The 21,754-nt window shown below is 39.3% G+C and overlaps 2 protein-coding genes across 4 annotated transcripts in view; one reads left to right on the forward strand and one right to left on the reverse strand.

Moving 5' to 3' along the window:
• LOC131884958 (transcription factor sem-2-like) overlaps positions 1-21,754 on the forward strand; it is a 95,215-nt gene that overhangs the window by 64,294 nt on the left and 9,167 nt on the right. The window lies entirely within an intron of this gene.
• LOC131884956 (uncharacterized) lies at positions 2,627-16,948 on the reverse strand. 3 transcript variants are annotated; one of them, XM_059232860.1, is made up of 8 exons: positions 16,773-16,948; positions 15,248-15,620; positions 11,465-11,611; positions 9,372-9,585; positions 6,893-7,008; positions 5,985-6,240; positions 4,903-5,087; positions 4,140-4,479 (listed from the first exon to the last, which is right to left on the reverse strand). In XM_059232860.1, exons 2-8 carry the CDS (start codon positions 15,602-15,604, stop codon positions 4,255-4,257), a joined length of 1,500 nt encoding a protein of 499 aa, XP_059088843.1. In that variant the 5' UTR covers positions 15,605-15,620; positions 16,773-16,948; the 3' UTR covers positions 4,140-4,254. The 3 variants fall into 3 exon arrangements, with proteins under 3 accessions (XP_059088844.1, XP_059088843.1, XP_059088842.1); XM_059232861.1 differs by lacking the exons at positions 4,140-4,479; positions 16,773-16,948 and adding an exon at positions 2,627-3,916 and having other exon boundaries at positions 15,248-15,662; XM_059232859.1 differs by lacking the exon at positions 16,773-16,948 and having other exon boundaries at positions 15,248-15,660.

Consider the following 21,754-nt stretch of genomic DNA (forward strand, 5'->3'; position numbering starts at 1 on the left):
CCCCATGTTTGGTCCCTACGTTTGCTTCATCGGGTTGGCACAACCTGTTTATGATAAACGAAGACTGTAATTTGATATGATGAAGCCTTTTCCCCGACATACTTTTTATTCATTATCCTCTTGGGAATGAGATGATCCCCTTTCAGACCACCCGATCATTTATACTATCGGCCTTGAAGGAGGAAAGGAGTCGTTGTCTAACCTTTCAGAAACCTGAACGAACGACCATACTGTATTTAAAGATGAATTACCAGATGATTGACGACCCATGGTCGCAATGAGAAAGAAATATCTCTCGACACAGACAATTCTCAATTATATCATTCGGCCTCCACTCAGAGTCTCAGTTAGAATTCTAACTCAAGAAAAACAGGTTCGTAATTAAGACACATCTCGGAGCTTCGTTAAGAGGGTGAGGATATAGTTTAGGACAAACAGTTGAGGACGCATTGAATTCAGTATTCGGATTACTTGACATTATCGTGTATGTATTCAATACAGCCGCAAGACTAAGGCGGATCTCATTGATTTTTTACCAGATAGCCTCCAGATAAGACCCAGATCCAGTCAGAATGCAGCTTCATGGCTGGCGATAACTTATTAGATCAGGGTTAGGAGAGTATAGACTAAGAACATATGACATCAGCTTTTGGATGGCACATCATAACCAACAAAATAATGAATGCACTTAAAGTTCGCGGTTTTGTACTACTGTAATTGAATCTGGACTATTTCGAAAGCCTCATTCCTTATCATTCTAAAAATGAATTGAGGGTACTTGTGTTATTTGAGAAACAAACACTTTTTGTCAAATGTTGCCATAATATTATGTAATGTTACTCAGAGTTTTTAAACCGAGGACATAAGACTTAGTGTTGCCATTTTGTTGCCCCATTCTAGGCGCCCAGTCCCTTGCAACCCTTGCAAACGAAAGGTTAGGTTAGGTCAGGTCAGGTTAGGTCAGGAATGATATCAAAGTGGCAACACTGACTTTCTGGATGTTGCCAGTTTTTGTGCTTATGTACTCGGTTTAGAAACTCCGTGTAACGTCCATAGCCATATTATAAGTGACTTCCAAAAGAATATCAAATAAAACTCCTCCTATATATACATGTAATCGTAGGTGGAAATATGAGATTTAAAGACTACCACAATAATATTAAAAGAGTCGACAAGTATTGAGTCAGTCGTTTTAATCGGAACGATTAACCTCTTTTAGAATTTAATTGCCATTATCTCGTCCCTTTGTTATCCATTTCAAATTAACCCGAGGTGAGTATATTGTCATTTGACTCATCATCCGGTAGAACCTCTCTGTAGAAGCTCACAAAAGCCGCTCTCATCTTGATCAACCATCAGGTCAGTGAAAACCGGACGTAATTTCCTGCCACAAACATGTGGCTGAAGTATATCACCATGATTCCGGTCAGGTCACGTGTCATTCCACCATTTTCCTTTACTGTCCATAACTTCTTATGTCACTCATGGTAATGGCTCGCTAGCAGCGTTGCTATTTGAATCTATGATGTCTAGGGGCTCGTGTTAGACACTGTATAGGGTATACCGTACCTCTTTGTCAAATAGCCAAGGCCTTTATTTCGTGACATGAGGAACACGTAAGTATGTATATTGTTCAGCAAACAGGCGTATCAAATTTGCAGAGAAAAAGCGAACATTATTTGCAATGATATTCCAACAATCAAAATTTGCATGTCACAGGGAATGAATGATCTCTCAGATCGGTCTACATTAACACAAGCGATTGGAATCAGATTGAACGATTCGGTGAAAATCCCCGTGAACTCGCATGAGGCTTCACCGTAAAGCTCGGAATTGGTGATAAAAGATCATTGTAACCATTCTTCATCTCCAGACCTCATTGAATCAGTCCCCGCATTTAATATGCGGCCAATATTATTCTTCGATTCTATCTTGAGCCGATTTCATTTCCTCAAAATCCATGAAACATACATTGACAAATCCCAATTCCAAAACTCCCCCCATTTTTCCATATTTCAACAAGTAAACACCAAGTTTATGTATTTTATCAGTTACTACCATCTAAAACTGACAGAACACACAGCGAATCTCTTACGTTTTGACACATATTGTCTGTCACATGTTGTTCCATCACTTTGGTTTTGAATAGAATAAATAACAAATTGTGCATATTTTGTGAAATGAGAAGGGTTGGGAAAAACAATTTTTTGATGACCAAATAATCACTAAAAGTTTGTTTTAAAAGCACGATATTTTTATTTTCGCAGCAAAACATTACCTTGAACACAAAGACCTAACCCTGTTTAAAAGCAAAAAAAGACACCTAAAAAGACAAAACGAAGCTAATCGTGCTAAATTTTGAACTAATGACCACAAGTTTAAAGATATTTTATTGTTTCAAAATCTTCAAAATCGAAAGCCTTCGAAATTGTCTCCTAGCTTGGACCTCAAATTGATACCCTAAACCAAGCAGGTTTTTTCAGAAGTACCCATGAGGTTTTTTTTAAATCAAGTTTAAAAGTTTATTTTTTCATAAAAGAAATGCGTTGCATTTTATGGGTTCTTCTCACCTCGTCCGGAATCAGAATAATTATCTTATTTAGTTTTCCGAACTCTTTCATTACCATCAGGTTTGATTTTTTTATTAGCACATTTCATAGAAATTCCAACGGATCACAGAATATATATTGCTGTAAGTCTAATAAGTCTTTATACAATGGACATCTCATATGTAGGGACGATTCAGTAAATAAGAATCAGTCAAATTTTCAAAACATGACTTTTTCTGGTCACGACATTTCTCGCCTCCGCGAGCTTGTTCTCCGATGTGCTTCCTCTTCTCGCCCTAGCCGCAAAAAAAATGAAATAAAAAAATCTCCTTATTAAGCCTAATGAGATCAACAGAGCTCAGATTGCTCAAGAATCAGCATCTGAAGCGATGGCGACTCCACACAAACGAGAGAATCAAGGGGAGCGATATGAGCTTGGGATTTCTATTGAAAAACAAGTAAGGGGATTTTTGGGTGCGGATTTGAAAGGATGTATTTGATGGAATTTGTGGTGATATAGTTGATGATATGGGTGTTGGTCACAAATTCCAAAAAGTGGTGTTAGAACTCTCATTTACTACCGACATGTACTACTGTGGGCCATTACTTAAAAGTCAATGGTCACAAGGTAAGATATTTTCACAACGATAAGCACCACACGAAATGAATCTACAGTAATAACGGAATTATTTCCCGACGGGTACCTCGATATTCAATCACGCCAAGGCATTCCGTTAAAGAAAAACTCGTGCTTCGATTCGACAAGCAACTTGGGTTCATTTCCGTCTCTAGGGTGTCAATGTATGCTACAACAATATACTACATAAATGCTATGGCAATGTATTCGTAGAATAGTTGGTTGGTGGACTGTTTCCTCTCTCAGATATTGATGTTCTTCAAGAGAATGGGTGTTCGGTAAATGATCTAAAGCTGAACGTAGTAGAACCCTTTTGAGGATCCATGGAAACCTTTTGGCCAATAACTCACGTAAACACAAAAGCTCTTTTTATGCCTTTGATGTCGACATGACATCGAATGCATATATAAACGAGGACATTGCAGCGAGCGCTCTTTGTTTCAAATTTCCCGTTCACATTTTAATTGAACACTGATAGCATGATATACAGTTAGAGAGGGCGAGTAAGTATTGTAGAACAAACCGACACAAAATCCATATTTGGTTAGCTTTTAGTTTCATGAATCATGACCAAAAGACTCCAGTTGATTCAAAGATTTGAGACGCAAAATCCATCCTGATTTTGTTCCACGTCATCCATGGCTTTCACATAGCTCGAAAACTCGAGAATTCCATATTTGTAAAGATGCTGCTTTCCTTGGAAAGAAGGTTGCCTTGGGCCTCCATCTCGCTGAAAATTTGAGTGAAACCTTTTGTAGTGCAATACGAAAGTGAAAGAAGAATATGCACCCGTTTCTGATACAGATCATTTTGACACTTGGCCAGAAAATGAGGTAACATTTTTAAGGTCCGACACAAATGAATCCCAAAATGTTCGGCAAGCAAGAGACTTGTTAATCCACGGTTCTGTCATTTACATAAGATGTCAGGAATGCTAACAAGAATCTCTATCCTTTTACTTGATAACGACTTCCAGCGCTTTATTCAATTCAATAGACAATAGAAAAGATGTTTCAACGACATAACAACGGGAGAACAACTTTGGATCATATTTTTCGTGAACAAACTTTAGTTTCTAGTGTGTAGAGGGTTAGTTTGGGACTCCACTGGGGACATTTCAGGCACCCATTCTCCCTTGGCAGCATTCCAAACACAGATTTGAGCTTCAGGTCGGGAAAAGTCCAGGCGATCTCTTAAAGCGAGATCTTTCTTGGGAATAGGAATCGGAGAAGGCTCGAAATTGGGGTCGGAGAGAGGAAGATTGCGAGGGCCTTGGTTTTTGAAATCAGCATGCTTTAGGGAGAATAATTTTGATGGTCAGAGAACAACATGCAAGGTAAAATAGGTAAAGGATAGGTGTAATGGGATATTAGTGGGTTACTTTGGAACATGGTTAGAGTTTGAAGAAAACTTGCGAGCGCTAACTTGCGAGTGCTTTCTTCTTGGAAAAAAGATTGAAGTTGGGCAAGTATTTGGTATGACCAATTGCAGTTGCAACTTCCTCAACGTCATCAAGAGAAGAGATAAACAAGATCAAGATCACAAGAATCAACCCATGGATGAACCCATCCAACCAAACAACGCCCTCCACTCTTGACCATATTCCCAACTTGAACCTTCATCACTCACATAGTTGAAACTTTTTCTATGCATTGCATCTAGTGTTACGACACACATTCTGAATGGTTATATATTGTAAGAGCATTTGGAACTTACTTTCCGCTCTAGGCAAGGAAACTCGGCCAGAATGTCGTTCCAATTGAAGGGTTTGACTTGGCTCAAAGGAGCATCCGCAATCTTTAGAATCGCATCTCGGTCGTATACAAGGTCTAATTTTGAAGGAGAGGAAACCTTTTCCTCGGTGTCCTCCGGCACCAAATTGGAGGATGGCTTCGGCAATACTGAAAGATGAAAGCGATCTGATTGGCGGAATCCCAAAAACTTTTCACATCAACACAAAACATGAACCACCTCTTTGGCTTTACAACACACTTGGTTCAAAATGGAACACAGCGATGATGAATGCTTTAGTTCCATGTTCCCCTTTGTGAAGTACGCTAAGACAAGTACGAGTAAGTACTCGTACATTGTATTTCAACCACCTGTCTCGCTTAATTGCTCCTGGAAGCCGTTGAGTAGAGAATTAAGCAAAGTTTAACGTTAGACATGTTCCATCTAGATCGTGATAAATTATTAAATGTCCTTGGAAGACTAAGATGGCTGACAAATGAGAGGGCTCATTCTAGAACTGAATTACTCGCTCTATGCAAGACACACGAAGATAGAAATCACCGTTTGTTAATTGCTGCAATTGATAAATCGATTCCACTGATAACGATAAGCTCTAATGAATTTATGGAACCCCACCGTCTGCTGATTGAGGGTGCAATTGTAGATAAATATTAGTCCGCAAACGACATACTAGAAACAATTAAGCGGCTATACTGAATAACTGGATCTCGTAAATTTAAGACAAACTTTTTTTTTATAACTTTGTGCAAGTTATAAACCAGACAAAAAGGGTTGAGGTCCCTACAACTCTTGCCTTTTGTCTTCAGAGGCTCTTTAATGTCGATGCAGCATAGCAGTATGAAGAGTGTTCTCGCCATAGGGAACCATGAAAGGACACCAAATTGTCCCTGTTCACATCTAACTTTTTCTCTCTTTGTTAATGGATCATTGAATTCCCGAAACTTCCATTTGAGGCGAGAACAAGTGAGGGAAAGCGAAGGCCATGAATTACGGAAGACACGTGGACAGGACGGGAATTACACCTGTATTCTTGGGTGCGCAATTACCTTTCTCATCCATTCGATCTCTGATGAGTCGTTCCGCAGACGTTTTGGCGAACAAGGATCGTCGGTTTTCAACTAGGTTCGAACTCTTGGCCGCCGAAAAGGCTTCCTTGGTGGCAGCTGGGAACAAAGGTTGTCTGACCACGCCCACATGTTTTGTCAAAGGGTTTTCCTGGGTATTGTTTTGAGGGAAGGAACCCGGATCCCGCAAGACCTTCGGGTTGGAGGTGAAGAAATCGTCCAACACTAGTTTGGCTGCCTACAAAAAAAAACAACGTTAAGCCAGCCTTTCTCTTTGAAGCCATTGTGTATTTTGTGTTTGTTCTCACAGACAGATCAGACAAGTACAAACGCTGATGAATTCGTGATCGAGCCCTGGGGAATCGAAACCACTTCGGAAATATGCATCTGCCAACATAACGCACATGCGTAGGCCAAAATATGAGCTTTCGGGGTAATTAACAATCTCATTAGAACTCGACGAGAGATTGCGATGTAACAGTTTTCGGAAACAATGGCCTCGCATCTAAGGGAGAGCCTCTCATCCTAGCGGGGGCTGGCTCATTAATAACATGAAGCCAATAACTCACTCCCCAACAACCAGGCATCTATAAATCAGGGCCAAACTCAAAATGGAATTCTCACACAATTCTAGCCAATCAATAATCACCCCTCTAGAAGGAAATGTTCCATCCTCGGGGTCATTGAAACACATTTTGGCATGTTAGCATTGACACAAGTATCAGAGAGCGGAGTCTCCATTATATCAGCAATGGGTCATTCTGGTGCATTAATGATTTCTTTATTTGTCTGGTATTGGTGTTCGTAAAGCTTCACGCCTCAGCTTCTTTCAAGGAGAAATGGGCTTTTTTTTTAAGACGGTTGGTATTGGGTATTGGATTCATACATACCTGGACCAACTCCAAACTGTCACCGGAAATTCGGATCTTTTCTTGACCAATGTGAACCAAGTGTTGATATTTCTCAGACTCGGTCTTAGGATTGACCGAGATGCCATTAAGATGACCTAGAAGAGATGCGGGGAACTGAGATTCGGATCTTGAATTATTTAATAGAACTTATCCAATAGCTTGCCAGCACTCGAGCCTTTAGAATGATCGAGGTTTAAAAAGAAAGATCCGGGCTTGCCACTCACCTCATGTACCACACTTACACGCCAAAATACACTGCCTTACGACATTGGGGAATTCCATAACCAGCATTTTCACTATTGCAGCCAAGAATATTGGTCAAGGTTTCATTTCAAACTAGCTTTCCCGATGCATAAGTACAAAGTGCACAAGTTTTATAATTTTCGGGAAAGTGTGTGCCAACGCTAAGCAGCACACATATCAGGATGGCAATTATCACTGGTATAATTTATGGCAAAAAGTAAGTGCCGGCAACACTTGACATCAAAAGATGACATTGCTCTTTTAAAATGATCAAAAGCTGGATTAGCCAAGCGTCCCACGTGAATTTGGACCACGTTCCGTTGCATTCATTGGAAAACCTTAAAAGATTCCCCAAATACATCGAGTCTCAGGAGGCAATTATGACAAAGACAGGAAGACATGTTATCGGGGAAAATACCAATAATAACAACAACCCGAAACCAATACATCGCCGCTTGCAACGCTTGTGAACAAGTTGGGAAGCCGACAAAACATGGCCTGGCAGAGCGGAAGAGCCTTCAAAAGTCCATATTTGAAGATCTTTCCCAGTAAAGGAAACTCGAGTTCTGAATTCTACACCAGCTTATGTTCAAGTTCAGAGGAAATCCCAGTGCAACATTTGTTCATGGTTATTTCCACAAATGTTCTCTATCGTTGAAGTGCCAACACTGCTCCTCTATTGTCCATCCATCAAATGGAACAAAACCCATCATCCTCGGTAACGTCAACTCTAACCCAAGAGAACGAGGGGAAACCGAAGAATGCACATTTTTATGCGGTGTCTCCTTCCTCTGGAATTGTCTCGCCAAGCACTCCATAGTTGACGCAATCGATCTGCATAGAAGTGGTAGCCAGAATCTGAAGCAAACAATCCTTGGCAATGACTGGAACTTGCCTGGGAGAATAGAAAATCGAGAACCACTCGATCCATGGATGTTACTAAATAAAAATTAAAATCAAGGTTCTCAATGCGTGACCAAGTTATTCGCATCAATTTGAAGCAATTATAAACCGGACGTGAATTTGCATGCATAACATCGATATAGCGAGAAAAAGAGTACAAAGTTTCCAAAGTTCGATTCAGTATGGAAGGGAGAATCATTCATCATCCCATTTGGCTTACTTAGAGAGTGCAGAGCGTTTTGTACTGTACTCTCTTCAGCTCTACTATCTATCTGGATAACTATTTGATAACGGAGTGAGGCTGACGAAACTGTGCGTAGATACATGCACGATTTGTTAAAGTATGTCACAATTTGTCTCACGGAAGAATGGAAGAGCTTTCACTTCCAACACGCCGTGGGATGTGCTTTGAAAGGACATGATGCTGTAGCTAATCCCTATCATTACAAGAACACATTGCCTTCGACAGCAATCTCCGATTTTTTTTTAAACAATGCATCAGTCTAATTTTTGATGTTTCATGCATCGTTTTGGCTCGTAGAGATCAACACTAAAAGACAGGCCTCGAGAAGAAGCAGTTTCATTCGGTGAGTACTAGAAGGGTACAAATACCTGATAGTTACCTACATCTGCTTCAACGTACTATAAGACAGACAAATCAAAGGTTAATTTGGGCACAACATCAAACAGATCACCTTGTAAGCACCTAATTTTATTCATCGACGCAATTCACTGAGGAACACTTCATCACTATAATAGCACATCCCCCATTACGAAGATATGTCTGAGGAGTATAAGATAACAAACTTCATATAGCATATCCTCGTTCAAGCTCCTACCTCGGTCTATGAGCCCCGTGATAACATGTTCCCATTGGCTTGCTAAGAAAAGTGGAGTCGGGATCGAATTGATCGTGTTGGTTTCAGGCTAAATCCACTCATCACTTAATTGGACATCCGCAAAGCAAGAAGGTCAATGAAAGGAGTTGGAACCCGTGTGATCCAGACATAACCGGTTCACAGTCCTGAAGGCTCACATTCTTACCTCTGACTCTTGACCAAAATAGATGTCACATTATTGTAAAAAAGAGACCGGTCACGTCTTTTTTGGTGGATAGAATTCAATTTGTCATCCAACATGTTTGCCAAGATACGAGCGAGAGAACGTTTGACCCAAAATCGAAATTTTGGTCATTACGCATCAAAATTAGGCCCGTTTTTACATGTTCCCATGAAGGAAAACATTATACAATTTTTTCGCTGATGCATGCTTTCATGAATGATATGCGTTGCATTTTATGGGTTCGTCTCACCTCGTCCAGAATCAGGGTTGCGAATGACAAGCTCATTCATGGATGATGCAGACAGTTTGACCTTGGATTGATCATTTTCCAACTTCGGTGGAGGATTCATGACATCGGGTGGGATGAATTGGGGAGCATTGGCGTTCAAGCTCACGCTCCGATCAGTTTTCAATCCACGCTTACTAGGACTAGAAGTGTTCGACAACTCTTGGTTAGCTTGCATCTAAAAAATAGTGGAATACGATCTCCGATAAGTGGATTGGGAATACGCCTCGGAGTTATACTTCCTTCAGGAACCGGGATCAAAAGGCTGTTTTGATATTATTGATCCGGGCGTTTGGATGTCTAAGCAAATATCGAATTTATATCCCAAGGAGGTTTTACTATTGTTGGTTTTGCTTCATTTTCCTTGTTAAAAGACGGAAAATGATCTGTTCTGTAAAAGAGACCCTTACTTATCACGGCAAGCATTTTAATTTCAGCACTTCTAACAATGGATGAGGTCGGCACTAATTTGAGAGCTCATTTTTAATGTTTCAGTTTCAGTAAGATTGAACCTCAAGTTTCGAATAGCACACAAGACCACTAGAGCTAACAAAGGATGATTGATGACACTTCCATCAAATCTGCTTTGAAGCTTGAATTGCCTTAAACCGAAAGCGTCGAAATGTGTTCTTTTTAAGGTGCATTAAGTGCCTCAAATAGGACATGTCGTCTAGACGACGTACTTGCACACAATATGAACAATCCACGTAATACATACACACTATACCCAAGCAGGTCGACTCGCAAGTCGACTCGCAAGTCAATTTCTTTGTCAAAGAGCTCACTCAGGACATCAGAATGACATTCCGATCATTACCAAACGACTATTGGGACTGATCAATGACCATTGTGCTTTCTGCTGAGCATTAATTCCGTTTCAGATGACTCGACGAGCGTGGGTTTGGTTCTCCAAAAGACAGTACAACATAGGCATAGGCGTGAAAAAAAAGGACTTAACTTTCCCTTGGGTCATTCTCTATTCCAATGCCTTCAGTGGCTCCTGGTAACTTGAAGAAACCTCAGGCTATTTTCCTTATCCTCCTCCGTATGTCAGCGCAATTGTTACTTCAAGGTCATATCCAAATTTACGCGAACAAACAACACGTGGGTGGCTAAAAGCTGCAGAGACCCTGCTCTTTTTGGGATTATTGGTGGAAATCGGGCACATGGTTATGTTTCTGAACTTTGAATTTGGTTGGCCGGTAGTCAATCATGGGAGGACTGAAACTCGATTAGGAATGCGTCAAGATAAATGAACCTTCAAGGCCTAATCCACTGCGGTCAATAGAAGGTTGCCCCCAGTTTCCTGATTCTTCAAGGCAGGGAAATTAGTGCGCACGATTGCTTGAATAAAGGGCAACACTGATCAAATCCTTACAGGCAAACACTAACATTCATTTTCATTTGAAAGGCTCCAGTGAAGAGAACTTCACAGCCTTTGTAGCCTTCATAGCTGGAGCTTTCGCGCTTGAAAGGATGGATAACGATGGTCCTCGAGGACTTCAAATGTCCGGGATTCTTGAAGGATTTATGATGTGAATCCTTTTCTATGTGCACAAAGAATGATCTACGAGCATACAATGGTTGTTTACTGAGCAAATATAGCTAGAGCCAACCAAAAAATGAAGGGTTTAGTATTTTTGAAACAAAAAAAATAAATTTATACTCAGTTTCAGACGATTTTAATCTATAAGTCCTGTCCAAATCCATGAAGTTTACATTTGTTGGTAAACCCAATAGCAGATATGAAGAGGTAAAGAAGAGTTTCGATCACTTATTTTCATCATCCTATGGCGGCCCCAATAGCCCCTAAAAAAAGAGATGGCCTTTTCATCCCTATTCGGCAATTTGAAAGCTAGCCTCGTAGAACACATCCAAATCGTAAGCAAAACTCAAGTGAAATGACACCCACCTTCTTTGTTTGAAATACTTAAATCTGAAAGAATGTAGCTTTGGGGGGCTTTTTATTATCCAAATAAAATTTAAGAGCCTTCTAAATATCAGAATTCCTATGAAATGAAAAGTAATTGGAAATGGTCTGGTTCTCCTTCACTCACCTCTAAATGAGCAAGTTTTTGCTTATAATACTTGGACACATTCTCGTCCATCTTCCATTCCATGACACGGAGCTCCACAATTTCGAGGAAGTAGATACGCGAGATCAAATTCAAGCGATCATCTTTACAAGCCTTCTGAATGGACAACTGAAAAGTGAAAAGATAAACTCTGTAATTAATTTAAACGAGCCATTTATTCACCCATTGGAAACATCAGATTTCTGATTAAGATATTAAAAATATGTTCTCTGCCATTATCCGTTATGCTGTTGAGTCGCTAACCGAGCCTGACATTTTTCGTCCTTTAACCTTTCTTTTTGAAAAGAATGGCGTTAAAAAGAATCTGATTTATTGTTTCGACACGTGTTGTAAGGGGAAGTTGGACACATGGGACAACATCACATCATCTGGTTTCAAGGCCAAGGTAGTTCGTCATCGATTTTGGCTCAGGCAGAAATGTTCTCATGCCAACTATAGTGAGTCATGGACAAAAGCCTTCATTATGCTCTCAGTGGCGTTGAAACTCCATTTCACTTTAAATTTTCCAGACTTCGCCTCAGTATTAACGTAAATGAAAATGAAGCCTCTGCCCTTGAGGTTTGAAATGGCATTTGAATTCGCAAAAGTTGCATTAAAGCTGACGGATTGTGCTTGCAATGTGACACGTGAATATGCCACTAATCTTACCACTCTTCTGTGCCAAACAATTGGACGATTAAGTTCTGTAATTTTTTCAAGTATACTGTTCCAAAAACCAAAACGTACCATACTGAGAAGAGGCGAATGGTTTACGAAAGCAATTTTAATGTACGCTCTAGGACGACCCATCAACAAGTGAGTTGCTTGCACTAGTTGGTGTTCCACTTCGATCGTCCTGGTTGCAGCTTTCGTAACAAAGTTAAATAAAGGATAAAAAAGCTTTTGAGAAATTCACGGACATCTCGTCTATATGCAGATCTATCGAGTCTCCAGGTGATGGAACCAATTTTGTCGCTATTCTTCTCTCCAGACAATGGGCAATGACCTTCAAGGACGCTAGGGGGTCATCAATAAACCATGATTCTCACGCTTTTGAAAGGACATTCTATCATTGAAAGAAACAAAGGCTACATTTCTGTTCCATCACCTTAAACAATGTATATACAAAGTAGCTCGTCGTTTTTCGTCTGAAAACCATTGCGTATGAATGTTTAGTAATGGTCTTTTTATGTGTTGTAGCAATAATTGCTCATGATGCAACCTAGGAAAAAAATTAGGGGCATTTTTTATTTTATGCCTTTATCTTATTACTTAGTCTTCTCATAATTTTACCTTGTTAAAACCCAAGCGGATAGATTGAACTCCTAGGTAGTAATTGACCATTGTAAAGAATAGCATAACCATGTTCATGTATTCGTTGATGAGCCTCCCAGTTACTTTGTACGTATGATCGAAGAAGAGTGCCGTATTTGGTTGCTATAGTTGATTATTGAATGCAACGAAATACACCCTAATAAAGATGTTTTTAGTCTTCCTTTCCGTTGTCATATTGGTTCAATCCAAGACTTTTTTTCAACATCAACTTCGGATACAAGCGCGAAGTTTCTCCTCCACCCAAAGTTGTGATGAAATATGGGCTACGAGGTCCATAGTCTTTAATTATCAACCCGGGCAACTGACATCACCACGATTTTGAGGTTCGTCTTTGTTAGGCCTTGAAGATATTTTGCTCCATATTAGGAGGAAGGCAGCTCTTTCCAATTCAATGAATTTGGTAATTCATCTGTAGCAATTCCAGAACGTTTTCACGGTAAAGGTGACCACAAGATCCTTGAGCAGCGCGAGTATTAATAGTCGGTAAATGGACCTTTGAAGGGCAGTCAAATTAGCCCCATGTTCTTGCTCAAGAAAGCAATCAAGTGGAAGGATCAAAGTTCTGAATGTACGTTCAAATTTAGGCCCTCTATACTTCAGTTGCCTTAGTGGAGTACATGCAAATCGCATACTACGCTCAAAATTGGTGAAAGGTAATGGAATATTTCAACAAAATTACTTTGATCTCCCAAGCTATATATTCAAAGGAAAATAGTTCTGACAAAAGAGTCACTATTTGAGCATTTCAAATCCCTTTTCAAATCAGATTTAACTGGGGGCTTCGAAAAAAAGAATAGATTTCGAAGAACTACTACGATTCATGATTAGATTTGAAATCCTAGGATTGGAACGTGATCTTGCGAAGCACATTCTTTAAATAGTTTCTTAAATTCTACGCTCAAAATCTTGCTCTTCCGAGTTAGATGTATTTTACAGAACGAATCAAATACTGATGGTCTGATTTGGAACCGAGCAAGAAACAAATGAGGATGAGAAAGCAACGAATCCTATGATTACGATGTTTTCTTTAAGATTCCATTAGAACGTTTTGCTCGAGCCTTTTCCAAATCTAAATCAACAGGGAATAAACCCGAGGCCTAAAACATCTTTATCGTACGAATCATCCCGTAACAAAACCTTGTTTCCCCAAACAAAGGCCCTAATCCTTGACGCCTGCCATCGCATTTGTAAGTACTCAATCAGTATATATCATTTTATTTACTGGACAAAAACATGTCTTCATCACATTCAGTATTCGAAAAAAAAACACGCTTCAACAACGAATACGAGGTTGTTGTCAAGAATACGAGGGCCAATTTTCTTTGAACGGCTCATTTATCCGAATCATTGTAAGCCTTCCGGCTTTTTGACTGAAAGAAAAGCCGACCATCCGAGGATCCAGCAATCTTGGTCGCCATCAGTGAAATAATACTGGCAAAGGAAGATCCTAAGGGCGCTTAACGATTGGTTACGACTTACTTCGAGGAAGGCACGCTTACCAGCTACCTTCGCACAATTCTCGATTAACACCTTTAACAGAGGGCTATCATCCACGGGATGACGCCATGATATCTACTTAGGCCCAGCCCCACTATTTAGACATAAAATGAAATTGATTCGTGGGACGATAACAGGTTTGGATATTGGACTCGAAGGTGTTTTTCCCCGTTTAAGTGGAGTTTATGCAGCTTGAAATATGTTTCTACTTTGGATTAAGTACCTATGTTCAAGAAAACCTTCTCAAATTTCAAATTACGTTTATGTGAGACTTACGTATGACACTAGCCCGATAAATTGTTTTTATTGAGCCCCCCAAAATGTAACTTGATTTGATCGAAGTGGCCAAATTCATTATCTGAACCTCGAGAGTTAGTTCAATCGTGAAATGCGGTAAAAAATATGAAGGTTCCTTTTGTCTGTAAGACCAATTCAGAATGGATAAGGTGGCTTTTAAATTTAAAATGATGCTATTCAACTTAAGGGCACAAATGTAAGTTCCTTGGGTATCGAAGTTACCACAGATTGTGTGTGGTTTTCGAGTTAGTTAGAATGGGAAGAGAATTAGTTAGAAAATGACCTTTGGTTTTCAATTGTGCCGTAATTTGCGCCACAGACTCAACCCTCAAGCTAACTTACTTTTTTGTTTATCCATATAGGATAACATTGACAACCTTCGAATGAGAGGAAAGCTACTTCACACGCGTTTGTATCCGTTTAACAGAACCAACTCACTCCGAGAAAAAGAAAGGGGCTACTACCCGGATTGAAATTGCTTGTATACAAATGCCAAGAACCTTCTACATATTCTGTTAGCAATAAAATGATTAATAGTACCAAGGAAAAAACCACGATTTTAAATGATCAAAGCCAGATCAATTAGATGAGCACGCGCCAAAAACCGCTCGTTACTCGGGCCAGTTTCGAACTTACCATTGCAGCGTTGAGCTGGTCTTTGTAGTGAGCCTCAATCTGCGTGCCATAGATCTTGAGAGCAGCGTTCAAGGCCACTATAGCGTTTTGGGTTTCAGACCCGAATCGTTCCATTTGATACGATTGGATCACGCTTCCGAGCAAAGCCAGGCAATCCTCGGGCGATTGAACAGCTTCAATGGGCGCTAACTTGGAATCGCCTTTGGACGACACCGGGGGCTGGATCAAGGACGTGGAATGCTTGAGAAGGGGTCGAGGCTTCTCAATCTGACGGACCATCTTGGATCGGAGACTAGGCTGGGCGGGGGAAGGAGGTGGAAGAGCGGCACTCACGGACATGGCGGACATGGTGGACATGGTCAAGAAGTCAAGACTGAAACGAGAAGTTAACGACAACCACTAATCAGGTTTTCTTGGATCTTGAGTGTGACCACGTGGGGACAATTTGTTTAAGCAGGATTAGGCATATTTGGTATTCAATAGGGCTTTTCAAAACGTGCATATACCAAACTGAAGGGAGCTATGTACGCAGAGAGATGGTACAATGTGTTTTTGAATATGATGATTAAGCAATTGCTCCGACAACCATCTGGTGTTTCTCAAGTTGGATTACACCCGTTCCATGTTACATATCCTATTAATTGTTGCGCTATCTTGCAGTTTTTATCATGTAACAACGAATAAATTCTACTTGGGCCGGGATTACTGATGGGATCAAATAAATAATCATGGGAGGTTGCGAATGGGGCTATCAATTTACATGTCATTGGCATATGCATGGCATATGGCATCAGTAGCGGAACATCGGAAACCCGTTAGTTGGTCACAAAAAAGTAACCCTGATTTTTCTTCGATCAAACCAGGGTTGCTTTTTTGGTCAAAGACAACCTTTTAACTTATGAAGGAAAGGGTGGTGTTTAGACTTTCCTAGCTTTCTGGCAATCTGATTTTGAAAATTGATTTGATCCCATCAGTGGCTGGGATTAACTCTATTCTCTCTCTTTATTTACTTCACCTGCTTTAGAAATTCAGTTCATACATACAATATGAACAACAGCTGTAGTTGTACCTAGATTTAAAATATTTCGTTAGAATTTTGAAGCAATTATTTCAGACGAAAAAAAATCATAAAAGAACAAAAAAATTAACAACGATTTGGTAACTATTTGAAATTGGAAGTGGTTTGGACCAACAAACCTAGAAAAGGTCGAAATTCGGGCGGAAATTAATGACAATTATGAAATCTTCGCGTATCAAAACTTACTTAGGAAAAAAAACTATATGCACAAAACTCCTGTATTAGTCGGTAACAAAGCCACTCTTAGATTCATGACGACACCGTTCACATTTTGTTTAAGGTGCGGCCGTCTGGCAACTCGATCCAGTTGCACTCTTGGATAAGTTTCGTCAACACTTCCAAAGAAAACTAGCCTTTCTGAAGGGACACAATCTCACAAAGGAGCACTGACAAGGCTCTAGCAGTTCAGGACTGTCAACCGATTCGTATCTTCAGCTCAAAATTTACCTTATATCATGGGAAACTGTTCACAAAAGTTAGCCCTTTAGTTGCGGAGAAGTTGTTGAGTTGAAGGGAGAGAAAACCTCAAGGTCTACATGATTAAACTCGTCGTGTATCGGTGAATGAAGGCGACACGTTCTTCTTTTTCATCCAGCTTCCAAACGGAGCAAGCAGTGTAAACGGTGAACGTAGTAACCCCACCGACCGACAAGTAGTTTACCGTGCCTCCATCTGGGATTGGGACCGGGACAGGCCCATGGCCCTTGCAAGCCTTGGAGTGCATTTATTTCGTGCCTGCTCACGTTCATGAGTTCGATTTTCAACGCAGTCCCTAAGCTTGACCGTAGATTCCCAGGATTACCGACACACAGATGGGCATAGGTTGGGAGACAATGGAATGTCTTTGTGCTCGATCAAGTTCTGCTTGTACTCGTGCAGTAGGAGTGGGAGGAGAAATGAAAGTGGGTGGTGTGAAGCGATTCTTTCGCATTTGTAAAATGTGCGAACATAGTAATGGTTCCGCTGATGGTGGAACTAATATTGGTAAATTCGGGCTAATGATTATGTATGAGGGGATATCCTTAGAGAACGGATATCCTTCGGGATCTTTTGAAAGGAAGCCTTTGATTTCAGTGGGATTCTCGGAAAAGGTGTTCTGTGAAAGATCCTCTTTATCAAGGATATCCCAGATTTTGTTCTGCAAACACTAAGCACTACGAAACTTTATCCAACGACGCCACCCATCCGCCTTGGCCGTACAGCAGTTCTGCAAACACTAAGCACTACGAAACTTTATCCAACGACACCATCGTTTGATGCCGATGCATGCGTTCCATTAGCTTCTTGAGTAATATCATTACATGTTTTATTCCAGCTCCATGCATGAACAATTGGGATTTGGTCAGTTGATCAAGAACTTTGGTTTATTAACTCTTGGGAAAGATAGCAGGCTTCAAATTAACCATGAACCATTTTGTACCAAAGACATTTTTTTAGGCTCTCACATTTTACTGGTCACGTAATGGTGTCAATGATGTATTCATTGATGAGTATTCGCGTATTTATTCTCATCTTTTAAACACAGTAAGGATGTGCGAAAAGGTGCATATGGATATGGCAAATTATGCAAATAACCGTGCGCTAAAAATTGTCGATAGTGCAAGAAAACCATGCCAAAAACATGCTCAAAATGCAAATGCTTGTTGAAACACAACGTATGCAAAGATTACCGATTAGCAGGAGTCAGGCCCAAAGGAGCAAAGTTTGCAATTTACTTGTCAAATCTGGTTATTACTTTGTGAGATGTTGATCTATACCTCATAGACCTAATCAAAGTCATTTCCAACGATTTTGGGGAAGCTTACATTAGCCAATGGGAGCACCCCCGCATGGTTTCGTGAGTGCATATATTGAGATGCGATTTTCCCGTTGCACCTACTGCGAGTATCAGATAGTTTCGTGAACGCACATTTTGAAATGCGATTGGGTAAAATTTAGTACTCTCTCCATTTCAAAATGTGCGTTCACGAAACGATGTAAAGGATTGAAGGAAAAATTCCAAAAAAGAAAAACATATGTAACCAGAACACAGAAAAATGCCCCAAATTGATATCAGATCACTCTTCAGAGATGAATATGAGAACCATTGCTTTGCCAGAATGCTATTTTCTGCAGTTTGAGTTACTTCAGCCCAAAGGAATTTGATTGAAAAGATCAAAAGTAAGAATGCAAACGATATAAACAAGAACACCCTCTGATGTAGTTAAAGCAAGCAAAATTTTCAACCATTTCAATGTTCATAATTTGCTAGATAGAAATGGCCAAAAACAGCAAGTTCTATTGAGCCGTAAGATTCCTCAGCAGTCACAAGTTAAGTAGAAAATTCAAGGCCATTCTGGAAACTGAAAAAGGAACAAGCAACGAGTAATTCTTTTACTTTTGGGATGTTCCAAGTATACAGGTTTGAAATGTAACAAAATTACATTTCATTTTTCGAAAGAAGTACAAATTACTGTAATTTCGTCACTTATAATTTCGTTACTAATGCCCTGCCTGTTACCGTTACTTTTTCTTTTATGAACGAGGGAAAGAAAAATGCGGGCAGGTTTCCTATCCAATTTTTGAATTCCATCTCAAATGTGATGACTTAGTTGCCACTAGTGGGATCAAATAAAAAATCACAGAGTAATTTGTTTCACGTCATGTTTACTAAATGTTAAAAATTTGCTAAAACGAATTTTCTTGCTGTTATAGGCCCTCTTTTTGGGCAAAAAATAACGGGTAACAGTACCGGTAACATGTGTTTTTTTTCTAAAAAGTATCAGTTATGATAACGCGTTGCTTTTTTAAAAAAAGTAAGGATAATGTATTGCTTTTTCTAAAAGTAATGGTCACGCACTTTTTTCTAAAAATAAAGGTAACGCGTTACTTTTACTAAAAATAATGGCTATATTTTCTAAAAAGCAATGGTAATGGGTTACCTTTTTTTGATAACAGTTCAAGCCCTGCTGACAATATTCTCTTTGTTGATTTGACCAGAGTTTTGACATCAAGACTGAGGTAAAAACGTGTTTGATCGACTTTTAAAGATGTCTAGTGCTACACAAGTAACAGGAGACAATAATGATGAGTTGTGTCAATCCTTTGGGGAAGGGCATATTTCCAAATTGATTTGCAAGAGGCTATCATCAATTTCCACTGGCTGAGGAGGACATCCCAATAACCGTGGTAATCACATTTTCAAGTTTCCAAGATACTGGGGTGGTCTTTCAGCCAACAAAATGCTTATTGGACGGGTTAGAGTTGATTGTGTTGGCCACTAAGGACAAGTGCGTGCTTTGAGGGATTATTCATATGATTTCAATTCCTTGATATAATTTTTGACCACCATTCAATTTGTTAAAACACACATAAAATTGAGATTTGAATTTAATCAAGACGTCTTTATTTCAATGTAAGGTTTGTCTGAATTGGTACAAAATATATTGATAATTTGGTTTTTCTTTCTTGAGTTTTTTCCGCGTTCATAGTTTCACCACTGCATTGCCCATCGTTGTTAGCATCGAGATGACCTATCTTTTCTTTCAGAATCTTTTCTCCTCAGCCTTCTGAATTGCTTCCCTTACTGAGATCTGGTTCCTATTTGAAGCACTTTGATCCATTGTCAGGACAATTTGATTGTCTTTAGTACAGAAGAGAACTTACTTTTCAGTGTGTCGGTAATTTGACAATGTTCAATGGACGCACCTCTAACTAACCCGCGACATCTTCAACTTGTGATCATCCCCAAAGTTGCGAATAATAACGTAAATGAAAAAAATGACATATTGTAATACCTTAAATAAAGTTCTATCTAATGAGGAAAGGGCCCGCAATGAAGATGATTGTTATCATTTTTATTGTTCATCGCCTTTTTCAAAGCTGTCAGGTTTGAAATTGATACCATTTGAATCCTTTGATGATCGATATCGGAATATATTTGACAGATAGCTCCAAGCGAACATGACATCATTTTTTTTTCAACCCTCTGGTGAATTTTGGGTTTACTTCTCCTTCAGAATAAAACGATTAGTTTTATAGCCAAAATTCTTCGTTTGGGTTTGGCTGGCCTGAATATCGCTAACGGTTGATTTGGTAATTGGTGATTTTCAAGACTCCTTGCACACTTTGTTCAAAGATGACAGCTCACTCTTGAGTTCCAAAATATGAACAAAAAAGGCATGTTAAATTTCGTCCTAAACATCAGTCATGGAATCAAAACTGCGATTGATTGACCATTTAATCATGTACATTACGCTGATCAGCTGTATTAAAACAGCAATCAAATTTTTTCCTGACACTTCACCACAGTTACCTGAGATTTAAAGACAACACAAAATGATCAGCTGACGGATTAGAGTTGCCAGTTTTCTTTATCACCGTTGGAGGCCAAAGTCTTAGCTCGAAAGTAGCCTTTTCAGCGCCTGATCTGTCTTGGCATCACGAAATAAGAGCAGAAATACATGTCTATTACTCTCATATGAATTTGAACGGGCATCAAAGCCAGAAAACCAATTCAAATCGTTTAAATGATACCTAAATGATAGTTGCAGGCTGTTCTTTTCTCTCATGGCCATGAAGTGTATTAATTAAGGGCGGTTTAAAAAATTCACAATGCACGGTTTTCACTCTTTCGATGTTTTTGCATAATATGTACTTTTTGACATTTTTCCATTTTTTTTTACTATTTTGGCTTTTTAAAGGTTTGATAAATCTTCCAATTCCTTGAAAAAGGAGGTGTTAAACATTTTGCAGACTTTTTTGATTAGTCCCTTTCTCTCAATTTTATTACTATAACTTCTTTTTTTGGGAGTATTTCCTGAACAGCTTGATATCTCAGCTTTGGTAGTATCTTTCAGGAAACGTTTACTCTGCCTTTTGAAGTTAAATTGACCTCATCATCACGGTAAAGGACCAGTTAGCTTCAAGAAGTAAGTGCCTTACTGAAATTCCATCACCGATTTGTTTCACGTCATGTTTACTAAATGTTAAAAATTTGCTAAAACGAATTTTCTTGCTGTTATAGGCCCTCTTTTTGGGCAAAAAATAACGGGTAACAGTACCGGTAACATGTTGTTTTTTTCTAAAAAGTATCAGTTATGATAACGCGTTGCTTTTTTAAAAAAAGTAAGGATAATGTATTGCTTTTTCTAAAAAGTAATGGTCACGCATACTTTTTCTAAAAATAAAGGTAACGCGTTACTTTTACTAAAAAATAATGGCTATATTTTCTAAAAAGCAATGGTAATGGGTTACCTTTTTTTGATAACAGTTCAAGCCCTGCTGACAATATTCTCTTTGTTGATTTGACCCAGAGTTTTGACATCAAGACTGAGGTAAAAACGTGTTTGATCGACTTTTAAAGATGTCTAGTGCTACACAAGTAACAGGAGACAATAATGATGAGTTGTGTCAATCCTTTGGGGAAGGGCATATTTCCAAAATTGATT

The sequence above is a fragment of the Tigriopus californicus genome, chromosome 8 (assembly GCF_007210705.1).
Source record: "Tigriopus californicus strain San Diego chromosome 8, Tcal_SD_v2.1, whole genome shotgun sequence".
Classification (NCBI taxonomy): Eukaryota; Metazoa; Arthropoda; class Copepoda; order Harpacticoida; family Harpacticidae; genus Tigriopus; species Tigriopus californicus.

Bases quoted from the DNA above. Each gene is read 5' to 3' on its own strand.
- LOC131884956 (XM_059232860.1), bottom strand. From the start codon at position 15,604: ATGTCCACCATGTCCGCCATGTCCGTGAGTGCCGCTCTTCCACCTCCT. The intron at 7,009-9,371 runs GTGAGACGAACC...CATCTCTTCTAG, and splicing joins CAACCCTGATTCTGGACGAG to GTCATCTTAATGGCATCTCG. The intron at 4,480-4,902 runs GTAAGTTCCAAA...TTCTCCCTAAAG, and splicing joins TTCCTTGCCTAGAGCGGAAA to CATGCTGATTTCAAAAACCA.